Below are 14341 nucleotides of genomic sequence, written 5' to 3' on the forward strand. Positions count from 1 at the left end.
TGGCTTCAAAACCCACCCAAGAGCTAGTCCAACTGGAACCTACAGATGCCAATTTTTTCCAGCACTATACATAATCCATTTGGGCTATTTGTGTAGGCTTCGGGAGGGGGGGTCACAAGAAGAAGCAACCGTAAAAGAATACTTTACCGTTTTTGAGAGTCAGGTTCTCACGGATCTCCTCATGGTCACAAGGATGAGTGAAGTCAAAGATGCTGTGTCCTGTTAGTTCTACCTGTTTCAAAAGCAAGGCCAGACGCTGTTACTTCTAACAATGAAGTCAAACTTCAAAAGGAAGCTAACATACTGTCTGCATTCAGAGACAGGAAGGGGGATGAAGTGGGTGTTCATCAGTAGTCTCTGGCCAATAATGGATCCATAGACTTACAGATGTAACAGAGAAGAGTATTGATGGTGACAGGGACTTGATTCATATGGTTGCCAAGTTAATCTAGCTAGATGGGACCTGTCAGAGAGCCACAAGCATGTTTCTCAGGCTTTGTGGCCTAAGGACTGTCATCATCATATGGGAATGCATAAAGAAAAGTCAAGAAAGACGGTGCCTAGGACCTCTTGTTAGTTTCTATTCCCTAAATAAAGGCATGCCTATTGAAAGAGGCAGAGGGTGTCACCTGGGTAAGTCCCATGAACTTGCTGATGTTTTCCGACAGAAAGATCATGTCACCGTCTTGGGTCACCACAGCAATGAAACCTTCCAAGGCTTTCAGGTACAAGTTATCCATCTGCTGGTCAGCCTCAGCTTCAGATTCATTTTCAGAACAGACTGCAGATAGAGGGGGTGGTCAACGTGCATGAGTGTTAAAACAGACAGAGGGGGTAGGCATGGCTACAGGGCACAGGCTGGACTTTTTGGGAAAGGCACACTGACAACCATCTAAGCATTTGCCACGTGCCTGATGAAACACCCAGGCCACCTTGACAATGACTTTGGGATAGTGTGGTTTCTGTGGTAGCAGAATTTGCTGTACCAATAGGAAGAGTGGGGGTAGAGACTACAGATCTAATGATAGACTTCATAGCAGCAACAGATATTTTAGCTGCTAACACAAGTGGAACAATAGCCACAGACAGACACCACATTAAACACTGCATAGGCTTTACAATGGCTCACAAGGCATGGACCATTTGCAGTCTCACTTTATAGAGCTAGACTTCTGAGTTAAGCCATTTTGCCAAAGGCTGTGATGTCTAGAAAGTTAGCGAGCTAAATGCAGTGGCCACGTTCAAGCACCTCACAAGCTTTGGAGTCAAATGTTCTATCTATTCCTATATCTGCCTCTCACTTGCTTATGACTGGGTGACAACTGTTTGAACACTGGTTTCCTCCACTAGCAAACCAGGAAAGTGATTTCCATCTTCATGAATTGTTAAGGATCAAGTACATAAACTGCTTAAAATGGCATCAACAGTGCAAGCTCTATCCCATCTGCTCCCTCTAAGACACCATTAATATCTCAAATTGTTGAGAGCCAAGGTGGAGAGTTCGTGGTACACAACCTCACAAAGCTAAATAAGTACTCCTGCATGTTACAATGGGGTGCCAAAGAAGGTGTGCACAGAGGCACAGAGCAAAAGCTCTGGCAGTCAGAGGAACGATGACTCTTGAAAGAAGCAGGGTTGAGAGGAGTCATGAAACAAGAGTTTACACGAGCATGGAAGAGAGGCTTGTCAGGCAGATGGATAGGATTGGGCCACCACTGCAGAACACACAGAGCAGGTTTCCTCCCAGGACAAAGAAGAGTCCACCTGGAGGCAGAAGATCCATGATCCAATATCAGAGACTGGGCAAATAAGGAAACCCATTCTCTTACAGTCAAGAGGCAGAGAGATGCTTCTCAAAGCACTACTTCGGGAATAGTAGTCTGGGGATTGTCTAAAGAGAATGAATGAAACTCAGAGGCCCAAAGCCATGAGGGAACAAGAGGAAGACTACAGAGGGCAGACTAGGGGTGTGGTTGGAGGTAAATCTTCCGCAAACCATGCACTCTGTATATCCTGGACTATCAAGTCCACCTCTGCAATTGAGGCTCAGCTCTTGTCCTGGCTTTTGGCTGTTATCCTCAGACAACAGGCTATACCCTCTTCTACTTCATTATTTAATGTCAAATATGTATGTGCTTTAAAAATCTGGATTTAACCAGGTGTGTTAGAGCAGGTCTTTAATCCCAGCTATCAGGAGGCAGAGGCAGGTGGATCTCTGTGAATCTGAGGCCATCCTGGTCTACAGAGTGAGTTCAAATCTAGCCAGGATTACATAATGTGACCTTGTCTCAAAAATAGAAACAACACTCCCACGGTCTGTATTCATCTAGCATAAGCAGCAGTCCAAGAATGCCTGGCTTGATTTACAGAACAAGAGGCTTAGAGAGTAGGTTGCCACTTAAGATAGTTAATATTCACTGACACAAAAAAAGAGCATTTCCAATGGAGACTCTTCTGGGGAGTAGAAGATACAATTAGATAGACATCACTTATGCTATTTAGTCAACATCAAAGGCCCTTGAAGAAGCAAGAACCATGAGTTTATTTAATTCTGTCTTACTGCCTGTGAACCCATAAATGTGAGAAGAACAGATCCAAATGTGTAGATGTTCCTACAAATGTGCTTTAGTGGGGTTGCTGGGGACCAGCTCCTTTTCAGGGCACAGAATCAGAGAACATGCCTGAATTCCAGATCTTACCATTTGTGCAGAGGAAGAGGGTGGGACTACTCTCCTGCTAATGTTCCCTTAGTTCGCCAAAGGGATGGGGCACAGTGAAGGCAATGCCTTCTCTAGCTCCAGCAGCTAAGGCTTCTACCACCTGTGCCGCACCTGATCCCTCCTAGGGTCTGTCTGGTGCTCTCTGGTAACTGAGCGGTCTTCTGGACTGATGAGGGTGAGCACACTATAAAGGAGCAAGTGAAGCAGCTGCTAATGTGAGCACTCCCAGGGAGCACCACACTACACGGGGGTTGTAGGAGAGAAGGCAGGCTGAGTGGGTGAGCCAGGGCCTCCTGAAGGGCCCAGGACTACTACGCAACTTATGGGGGTTTGTGCAAAGTAAAAGAACATGGATCCCCCTGCTGAAAAATTAAGCTGAGCCAAGAGCCCAAGACCTTGCAAACAGGAGGAGGCTGCACCCCACCCAGGGTGGTGCTGGAAGGTTGCACCCCCCACCCATGCTTCCTTCCTAATTCAGGGGAGCTGGAAAAGTGCCTTTTCTTCCTCTAAAACAAAACAAAACAAAACAAAACAAAACCAAAACCTGTTGAGAGGGCGTCAAAGCTGTTGCTCCAGGGTTCACCTGCCGAATGAAGACGAGCCCCTGTGTCGGGAGAGCCAGACAGAGGGGGTAAGGGTGCCTGACCTCGGAAATGGGCAAGGAGGGGGTTTCAGCTGCATTTGGGTTACACCAACGAGGAGGTGGCCATTTTCTCCAGACAGAGAGAGGCCAGCCCTGAAGCCTACTGAGAATTTATTTTCTCTTCAGCTTCTTTGATCTCAGTGGCAACACTGACTTCAAAATCTGGAGTAATCCCAAGACAACCTATTTGGGTTAACTAGACCCAGGGAAAATAGTTCTGCTTAAAGTTTCCTGTTTTTAACAGGCCTAGCACAGCCAAGCGGGGTTTCTGAACTGTCCAGTCCGCTTGCTTCCAGGAGGTGGCAAAATTGGCTACAGTGGCAGGTTGACTGCCCCTTAGAGAGGAGGGAGAAGGATGCCCTGGGACCACAGATGGGGAACATCTTGAGATTGAAGTCACAATGGCCAACAGCACTCCCCACACCCTCCTCTGCCCTGCCCCCTTCCCTGGAACCCTGGAGCAGGTGGGCATGGGCATGGCCTCTTCCTTCAGTGGAACTATTTGCTCTTGAAGTACCTGCTAGTCCTCCTGGCCCGGAAGGACATCCCCCTGCTGCACCCAGAGCCCTAACTAAGCCTCCTGTCACATCTCTGCTGAAAACTGCCATGCCTCGTGGCTGTGCACACCAGACCTCCCTCCCTCACTGCAGTTACTAGGCTATTCCTCCACGTCTTCCCTGGCAGCGGCAGCACTCAGTACACACTCAGTCCTGTCCCATGGAGAACTGGGGATACTGCAAGGAGGGGTACAATCTCATCCTCCAGGAACCAACAAACTGCCAGGGAAGACATCTGCTGAAAGAGTCTAAGCCCCTTCTGGGGATGCTGATAACAACGGAGAGCAAGCCACTGGTACAAAATAAAGTAGCCGTGCTAAGGTATTGGGCTGGGTCCTCTATCTCAGGTTCTACATCGTGGCCATTTGCTTCCCAGGACCTGTCAGGGTTCGAATCTCAAAGAACTGGTATAGACGAAGTGTCTCTGCTGAGAAGGAGCATGAAATTCTTTAATGCTAAAAATAGCCCCAGTAAACAGGCTTTGATGGCTCCCACAGCCAGGATATGTGCAGCTGAGAAGGCTGTGGAGCACATTTTCCGGAGCACTGCTCATTTCCTTTAGGCAGCACCACCCATGTTGGGTGGCACACCAGAATGGTGGAGCCACTTGCTTCTTGTGAACTAGCAGGTGGCAGAGCAGGCGGCTTCTGGCTGGGTCTTTGAGGCCAGCACTGAAGCTGCTGCATTCTTACTCCACCAGATGATTCTTCTAGATGTTTCCATCTTCAAGAAACTCTAGAGCTGCTACACTGTTCCTAACTAGCTTGGATACAGGCTTCCTTCCCCAGGGTACTTGGTGCTTAGTTATCTCTGCAGGTTCTTTGGGCACACTGACAGCAAACATAGTCCCACGCAGCTGCAAGGAAAGAGTACGGGCCACTTACTGTATCTTCAGCTGTATCGTATGCCACATTATGGGCAGATTGGGCTATCTCGTGCTTTGTGCGGGGTGATAGATTGCCTGACCTTGCTGCTGCTCTCCTGGTGTGCCCCACACATCCAGCATTGGAGAGTTTTATTTTGTTCTTTCCACACCTGCTCCCCGCATCGCTGCTCGCTGCGCTAGCCTTTGTAGCTCTGGGGAGCTACGGTCAGTTGCTATCACTGACTGGCTAGGCTCTTTGCTTTAAGAGAATGCTACAAGCAAGGTTAGACTTTCTTGAAGGGACTGCTGGCTGCTCTCAGCCAGTAACATCCTGGCATGAATCATCTTATTGGCCTCTTTCCAAACAGGACAGAAAAGGCCTTGATTTTTGAGTATAGGTGGGGCCGGGGAGAGGGACAGTAAAACAATTGGGCTGAAAACCAGGGAAAACAGGTCTTACCATGAGGCATAAGAGGGCACAGAAATCACATCTGCGGCCATAATTCTGTCCCCTTTGTCCCACTTTTCCTGTTAAGTCATGTCCTGGGTTTTACCGTCTCAGGGATCAGAGAATCCTACTCGAGCAGACTATGTGTCTTCACTAGGAAAATGCCAGGCATCAAACATAAACAAATTCAAATCAAAATAACCAAAAATAAACCTGACATTTATGTCTAGAAACCCGGCTTTGTGCTGATCTACAGTAACGAGAATTTGATTTTTTTAACCAGGTATGAGTCTGGGAAAGCCTCAAATCAGAATTGGAGCAAATGCACGTTCTGTACACTTCCCAAGATCTAAAGCTCTCAGAATGCAGAAGCAACTCCACTTCAGCCCCCAGAGTGCAGGGTTCATCTTGAAAGAGGATTTAAGACAATCAAGTGATATTTCCACTCATGTTCCCGCCAGAATGTGTTCTGTCCTCTCGGGCCAGTGTGGAAGCAAGGATCGTAAAGCTATTGTTTCGGTTTGTTTCCTGTGATATGAATCTCAGCTGTGGCCGCGACTCAGCCTGAAGTTCTGTGCGGAGGCTTCCTCCCCAACATTCCCACACATAAGAGCCTACTGTGAAAATCAAAGGAAGTGTGCTGCTAAGTAAAGAAGAGACGATCCTAGCGCTAAGCCTGGTATTTTTTAGATGTTTGAACTCTGACGTATACAACCTCGACTTGCCTCGCTAACAAGTCTGCAGTTTGTTTTGAGTTGGGAAAGTGTATGTATTTAACACCGTAACTGCTAAGTGGTGGGTCCGAAGACATTACCAAGGACATTAGGGTTCGCTCTTACGTCATTTCTTTTGTTAGATTTACTTCTAAGCTGTACAGCAGGCTAGACTTGCATATCACCCAACAATGTTTCATGGGCTCTGAGGCTCAGTGAGAGAAAGCTGTGTACCACGTTTGAGAGAGATGGCAGCCACACCGATAAGCCAAGCACAGGAGGATATCTGCTCAAAAATCCTCTAAACATTTTGTCACATAAAAAACAAACAAACAAACAAACAAACAAGACATAAAGACCTATGGTTGAGGGTCGAGAAGATGGCTCAGAGGTAAAAAGGATGTCTGTGCCTGACAACATGGGTTGGGCCCCCAGCCATGGTGGGGAGGGAGAACCAACTCCCCAAAGTTGTTCTTTCCTCCCCTCGACAAACACATGCAAGTAACAGGTGAAAATTTAAAACAATTATTTAAAGTGAGAAGAAAAAGAGGAGCAGAGCCATGGCTGAGTGCTTAAGAAGACTCGCTGTCCAAGCATGAAGATGTGAGTGTAAGCCCTCAGCACCGACCTGCACAGAGAGCATCCTCTGAGTTTCGGGTCGAGCAAGAGGTCCTATCTAAAAGAAGTGAGGTGGAAGTCATTGAGCAACACCCTGACAGCCTGCCTTAACCTCTCAAGAACACGCATGCACACACTGAAACAAAGGGTGGCTGGGAGGAAAAGGCGTGCTTTATCTTCCATTTCTGAAAACGGTTTCTACAACCAGACCTGGTTGGAGCCTGGAGGAACGGCAGAACTAAGCCACAGCCCCTTCCATGGCTGTACTCATGAACACTTCAAGGTCACCAGGACCAGATGACCACAACTTGTTTACCTTTCTCTAACTTTTCTTTCTTCAGGACTGAGAGCCCCAGAGCTACCGTGCCAAGGGCTCTGGTCTGTCTGTGCTTGGGCAGTCCTTGTTCTCAGGACTCAGAGCTCCTGAGCTGGGACGTGTGAAGTCTGCTCCTGGATCTGAGGCTTTGTGGACTATGTGGAGTGTGGGAGGGGCTGCACCAGGACACATGAGGGCAGATAAACTCAGAAGATCCAACCGTAGCCAAGCCCTCTGCGAATCAACCTCGTCCTACGGAGGAAGACACAGGCTTCCGTGTGGGAGAGCACAGACAATGTGTCCCTGCTATGACAGCAAGACACAGCTCTCAGAACCTCCTGTCCACCCACTGCTCCTGGCTAGCCCTGGTCAGGCTCCAGCTGCTTCACTTGGACATTGGCTCCCTGCCCCTTACCAATATATATATATATATATATATATATATATATATATATATATATATATATATATATATATATTGCCTGACAGTCTTTGTAAAACCCTACAAATCACTGAACTGTCAGTCATCCTCATTTCTCCAAGAAGACAGACCTGTAGAAGGAAGACCTTCGTGGGGCCTGTGGGCAAGACTCTTCAGGAGTCTGCCTTTTTATTTAGCAGTCCAGGCTTTACAAGGCCTTAGCCTGAGCTTCTCTCAACCATTTCACCCACATCTGAGTAATTACTGTTGTCCTGCTGTGAGTGTACAGTGTCTCTGCCCTTGCTTTCCCCACTCTTGGCTTGTTTCTGTGACAGCACAGGCTTAGACTCCAGCCTGGGGGTCGGGGTGAGGGTGGGGGGTGGGGCTTGGGGTGAGCAGTCATTCTCTCCTCCAAAGGTCTTTCCCATATATCCTTCCTGTGCACAGGGCCCAGAATAGCACAGGCCAGTCTGGCTTCCCTGCCTCGAGCTGGATCCCCTTTGTGCAGGGGGCTCTTTCCCAGAATAGCCATGTTGTCACAGGATGGCAGCAGTCATCCCCAGAGTGACACACTCACTTAGGGAAACTGAGAGTGAGCCTCGGGATCTTTCCCCCTTGACCACCCTCCCCTGCTCATGCCCTCAGACACTGCTCAGATGGACTGCCAGCCCGGGAGCTATTTGCTGCCCAGTTTCCTTACAGAACTGATACATTTGACAAGATGGCGCACAGGATCTGAAAGTGGGAACCCCAGGCTGCCTCTTCCTAGTGAGGCCCAACAGGAAATAATATCTGAGGAATGTAACTCTGAGAAAGGAAAGAAAACATTTTTTATGGACTGTTGGTAAAGAGATGTGGCTGGCCGAGGGTGAGCACTGCCTGAGACTGACATCTATCTCGGGGCTATCCCAGCAAGAGTGAATGCAGCTGAGCCAAGGTCTCCACTCATTCCTATAGCCCCTGCCCCCACCCCCCAACACCCACACACTCTGTGCAGTATGCCTGGCTAACTCCAGTTTATAGGCAAGGAAGCCAAGGTTCCGAGAGATCACATGGAACATCACCATTTCTGATGTCCTAGAGATGTAGCTGGAAGACTGAAGCACCCAAAGAATATACATGGAGTGATCCATGGCACTGGCCACATATGTGGTAAAGAATGGCCTTGTTAGACAGCAGTGGGAGGAGCGGCTCTTGGGCCTGAGGATGTTTGATGCCCCACTGTAGGGGAATGCCAGGGCAGGAGGGCGGGAGTTTGTGGGTGGGGGAGCACCTTCATAGAGGCAGGGGTAGAAGGGTGGGATAGGGGTCTTCAAAGGGGATACCTAGGAAGGGGAAAACATTTGAAATGTAAATAATGAAAAGCAGTCAGCATAGTGTACCTCTGGGCCAGAGGTAGCACGGCTGGGCTCCAGCAGAAGCCGCTCGCTCACAGCTCTCCAGCCCCTCCAGCCTTGCCTCTGGGAGCACCTCACACTCTCCTTGGCCTCTTCCCCTGGTGAACTCACGAGAAGATCATTGCCAGAGAGGAGATGCTAAAATGAAGGAACAAGGCCAGCAAGATGGCCCAGTGGATAGAGCACTTGCTGCTAAGCCTGACAATCCAAGCTCTGGTCCCAGATCCCAGATGACAGAAGAAAACAGAATGGACTTCCAAAGGTTGTCCTCTGACCTGCATGCATACACTCACACGCAAATAAATAAATGTAACACTAAAGGCCATGCGTCTGCCTTTTTGGATATTTGTAGATGTGTCTGGGAGTGAGGCCTGGGGAGATGCCAGCTTGAGGCAGGAGCTGTCAAGCCTTACCTGAGGACAGGAGCTTATGTGTCCGAAGGAAGCTGATGGCCAGGCGCATGATGGAGGCTTTGTCCAGGTGGGAACTCACACTGTGAGGCAGGGGTAACTCATGAGCCAGCTCATAGAAGACCTCCGTCTCCTTGCTGCGCCGGCACCTTGCGGCATCTCGGGATTTCTCCTTCCTCAGCTCTGAGCTGCTCCTAAATGAAGAAAGGAGGGGTTAGTCCCAGAACGTGGCTGTCATCCCATCACACTTGTGGTAGCGAGGTAGCACAGCGCTCACCCCCAGTCACAGTGAAGTCAATTCTCCCACTGAACCCATCTGACTCAGCCCAGTGGAGCTACGAGCGAGCAGCCTTTTGGTATCAGCTCTGCTTTTGCATGTTGGTGTCTCCTCAAATAGCTTTCTTCTATATTCCTACAGAGGCCAGAATTGGGCTTCATGTGGGTAGGGTTAGCAAAAACTTAATTAAACTAAAGAACAAAGTTTGAGAACAGGGGTCAAAGGGCACCAATGGAAGCAGAAGGGTGAAGAAGCTACGGTCAGACCAGCCCTGCCCTGAGACCCTGTTTCGCATCTGAGAGAGATGGCAGGTTTGAGTCTGGAGACATCAGTAAAGGCCGAGAGAGCATGAGGCAGACGGCCTCTGTTGGCAATCCAGAAGCGTGTACCTCCAAGGGTAACTGGCAGTGGGTGTCTTGCTTGCCAGCCTGAGGCTCCACACTGACGCTTCTGTATTGCAGGATGGGAGAGAAGGCACACACTCACACCCAAACCTGCCTCTTTCTAGAGATCCTGAAGAAGAAACCTGATCTTCATACGAAGCCCATCACAAGTACTAACACAGGCACATTTAAAAGTCGCAATCTCTGCTTGCTAACTGTAAGATTCTGCCGCGACAGTGCTTAAGCGTCTCCTTATCAGTACCCAGTTTGCAGTAACTGTGAGGACTTAATGTGATCACTCATGTGAGACCCTTAGCACTGGGCACACTCCACTGTAAGCAAACATTAGCTTAATAGTCACAGTCTGTCCACGAGAAGACAGCCAATCAGCAGCACAGGGAGCCATGTCCTCAGGCCCAGCACAGGGATGGGTCACACGGGGAGACAGGCAGGGATGCCGTTAATAGTGAACATTTTTACAATGGTCACAGCGCCACAGTTACAGCATTTGATACAGTTCAGCTACTGCTCTAGACAATACAGTGTTAGCATCTTTAAACTTCACAACTTGCTCAGAGACTGGCTACTATTAGCATTTCTAATATACAGGTGAGAAAACAGGCCCACGGAGGCTAAGTAATTCACTTACTAGCTAGTAAGTGGAAAGGTGAACTCTGCCTCTGGCAGGGCAGCCTCAGAGTCTAGGCACTTAGCCACTAGTGACGGGTAAGAGTTGCGAAGTAATGGGGTTAGGGAGCTCACCCTCCCCAGTCTACCAAGTGATTATCAATGTTTTCCTGTTTCTATAAATAACACATATTGCTTGTTTAATAAAGAAACTAATTTGGTTTTTTGCTTCTGTAGATGTCCAGTGTGCTTTGTGGCTTTCAAGACCTTCGTCCAATCAGCTCCAGGCTGGCTCATGATACCTTACCCTCTGAGGTTGCCAAACCCAGGGGTTGCTTTCTTTCTATCTGGCTTTGAGCCTCTCCTTATCTGGACAGAACATCACTACTTGGGGATTCCTAGAATGTTGGCATGCATCTCATGGCCATGCAGATTTGAGGCAGAGGTGCTGTTTTGACATTACAGCACACTTCCTTTGCAGGCCATCCAGCCCCCAGATGGATTAGCCATTGGATACCAGACTGCAGGAAGAGGCATACAACACTCTGATGGTTGGGCAAAACCTTGTGAGAAATTGTGAAAGAGGGAATTGGGTTTTCTTGTCCCCTCTCCCCTTCGTTCTCCTTGTCTCCCCTTCTCCCCACTCTACGGCCTCTCAGCTCTCAGGAATCCTCTACACCTCTTTATCTCTATCCCACCCATCCCACCCCCTCCCAGAACCTGCCCTTGAGGAGAATGTGCATCTTCTACCAGGCTTTAAGGGCCACTACTGGCCCCTGGGTTTTGCATCTCAATCCTGAGCTCCTTAGGGTGGGATACCTTAAGGGCTCACAGGAGGAATATCTGCACTGGAATACTACAGCCCTGGCTCAGGAGATGCAGGCGGGAGTTCCTGGGTCCCCTCCTCAGACTGCTGGAGGGCAGACTCAGCACCTGACTCTGTCCTTGCAAACATCCAGAGCAGCCATGCTTCTGGGAAGCAGGCTTCACAAGCTGTGTGTTAGCAACAACACTCGGAACAGGCCCCTCGTGGCTGAGCTGTGGGGAACAGGCTAGGTTCCCCACAGTCCGAGGTTCTCTTTGGCATTAGAGGTCTGGGTTTGGCCATGTTCTTTCAGCTACATAAACACTCACTGATACAATATGTGTTCAGTCACTGTGCCAACAACTATATATCGCCCCATTATACTCTTCTTACTGACACAGCTCAGTAGACATTGTGCAATTTACAGACAGACAGGAAAACCGAGGCCCAGAACATACCATACCATGTTCCCAAGGTCTTAGAGCAAGGAGCGAAACAGGCCCTTAGAGGGGTTCCAGTCAGGGAGCAGACAGACTGCCTAATTTTATCCTTGCAACCATTGTCCCCATTTCAGAGACTTGGAAACTGAGACCCAATTAGGTTAAGTTCTGTGCCTAGAGCAATTGTCTAGTTAGTGGCAGAGCTAGTGATAAAACATTACCCTCCTCCATTCCCCGATCCCCAGGCAGTATTCTCAACAATGTCCATCCATAAGGGCAGTACCCTTCCTTGGCAGGAAAGAAACAGCTCCAACATTCTAACATTTAGAAGGCTAAGAACCTGAGGCAGGCCCTGGTTTAAAGACTTGCACACTCCCTTTAGCTACTCTTCTTCCCCACTCTAGAATTAGCTTGATTTTAATTAGATTGCCTAGTTAACCTTGACATAGTCCAGATGTCAAATGTTGACTCTTGGAAAAATAGACAAAAATCTGTAACACTGCAATCATTTAATTAGCAACCCTGAAGAACAAGAATAATTAACATGAAGGCACAGATAACAGAGGCCCGAGCTTGTCCAAAGCCACAGTGCTATCTGCCCATCTCAATCTGGAGAAGAAAATACGTTCTCTGGGCTCTGGTTCCTGCACCTGTGAAGTAGGAAGAAGATCCATGTCTTATCAAGATAAAGTGAGTGCAGAATCCCTAGGAGGTTCTCTGGCAATTAGAACTACCAGGGCAGATTGAAGATCCATCGCTGCCCTAAGCCTCGGCTGCATCAGGACGTGGCTCCTGCATCTCTCTAAGTGAGCTGTCTGAGGTACCAGGCCGTGGCACGTGGCTGATCAGGCTGTCTGAGGTACCAGGCCATGGCACGTGGCTGATCAAGCTGTCTGAGGTACCAGGCCATGGCACGTGGCTGGCTGATCTAGACTAGCTCTGCGTATTGTATTCCAGCATCTCCCTAAGCTGACGATGCATCTCATTTCCTGAAATACTTTTCTTCCAAGATGGGTCCTACAATGATCACATTTTTGCTTATCGTTATTGAATGTATCCTAAAATTTACATATTAAAATCCATTGGCTTCTCTCAAAAAGATATCACACCCTAAGTACTTAATTCGGTGAGACTTGGTAGCTCCTTCCTCCACATTGCTTTTCTCTCCTAAGTTTCTCTTCCCATCCTTGGTGACTCTCCTGTTCTCACAAGGTGGCCTGTATCATGTGGTGTTCCAAACACACCACCTAAATGCAGTTCTAGCTGCCTGTCCTTGCACACACCAAGGTTGGCCTGCTGAGCCCCATGCTGGCCCCTGTAGGCACCAGAGTGAGGGAGGCCCACAAGCCTCCTTCTCCACCAGTAAGCAGTCAGTTAGGGATGCCTACACTGCTAATAGCAACCGTTCTGACATGCCCAGTGTCATTACCTTCCTACAAATGAGTTCCTCATCCACACTATGGGAAGGGGAGGACAGGTGAGACTAAGAAAGACACAGTGCAAAGCAGTCCTCGGAGCTTGGACAGAGGATCAGCACCCAATAACCTTAGGGATGTCCTGGGAATCAAGGAGTAAGGCCAGTGCTGGAGTTCAGACTGGGGTGAGCAGGAAGGCAGGTCACATGCAGCCCCCATTGCTGTAGAGTTGACTTACAGTGAGGTGTTGTTTAATCAAGTCCAGCATCAAGCAGCCTTGCACACTCCCTCCCACACTGTACCGTCCTCCCTACCACACTGCACAGTCCTCTCTACCACACTGCAGCTAGGGGTGGGAGCAGTTTCTTTTCCACATTCATTTACAGTAGCTTTCCCTGAGGGGAAACAAACGTGATTCTGAAAGATTTAATCCCAGGTAAATGAAGCCAGCACTCCTAAGCAGCATGCTAAAGGTAAAAAAGAAATGAGTGTCCAGAGGCATCGATCCACGGGCAACTGTTCTTCTCCCAGCTACAGCTGGCCTAGAACCCCTCACAGACAAAGTCCTCAGATACGCCAATCCTTAAGGGGTAGTGTTTGCATGGAACCTGCACACATCTGCATGTATACTTTAAATCACTCAATTACTTACAATGTGTCCTAGAATGTGAGCACTATAAGTAGTTATTATGCTGTATTATTTAGGGGCTGATAATAAGAAAAAAGACTGTATATACTCATCACATAGATAATTTCTTTCCAAATATTTTAGATCTAATTAGTTGAATCAGAGGATACAGAACCATAGAATATGAGGTGCTAAACTTAGATGCTAAAACTCATTCAGGCAAAACTTGGCCAGAGGACATGATGCTGTACGTGCGGCTGTAGGTCGCGGATGCATGCATTCACAGTGATCTGCTCTCGGCCCAGATCCTTGCTTCTCATCTGCAAGTGTCCAAGCCTAGCTGTCTCCAACATACTCAGTCATCAGGTGTCTAAGTATGTCTGCTACCGTATAAGGTTAAGTGGCTGAGAGGTCAAGTGAGGCTCATTAACCAGCTTGGGTCAATCTGTTGGCTGGTGACAACGTTCTAAACGTATGCTAAATCACAGGGCACTGTGAAGGCAAGAAATACAGATCAAATGCAAGTGGGAAGGAGGTAGGCTCTTAAGTGGGCTTCTGAAGCCACCGAACAACAGTTGTCGGCAAGAGAAATTCCAGTTTGGGGTTGGAGATGGTTCAGTGGTTAAGAGCACAGACTGTTCTTCCGAAGGACTAGATT

The 14341-nt window shown here is 48.4% G+C and overlaps 1 protein-coding gene across 1 annotated transcript in view; it reads right to left on the minus strand.

Annotated features, from left to right (window-relative positions):
* Epas1 (endothelial PAS domain protein 1) overlaps positions 1 to 14341 on the minus strand; it is a 78873-nt gene that overhangs the window by 26929 nt on the left and 37603 nt on the right. The window contains exons 2-4 of the mRNA XM_031355539.1: positions 9112 to 9302; positions 630 to 781; positions 148 to 232 (exon numbers count right to left, since the gene is read on the minus strand). Coding sequence (XP_031211399.1) covers positions 148 to 232; positions 630 to 781; positions 9112 to 9302 — 428 coding nt within the window. The remainder of the gene's footprint in view (positions 1 to 147; positions 233 to 629; positions 782 to 9111; positions 9303 to 14341) is intronic.

This window comes from Mastomys coucha, unplaced genomic scaffold (assembly GCF_008632895.1).
Source record: "Mastomys coucha isolate ucsf_1 unplaced genomic scaffold, UCSF_Mcou_1 pScaffold6, whole genome shotgun sequence".
Classification (NCBI taxonomy): domain Eukaryota; kingdom Metazoa; phylum Chordata; class Mammalia; order Rodentia; family Muridae; genus Mastomys; species Mastomys coucha.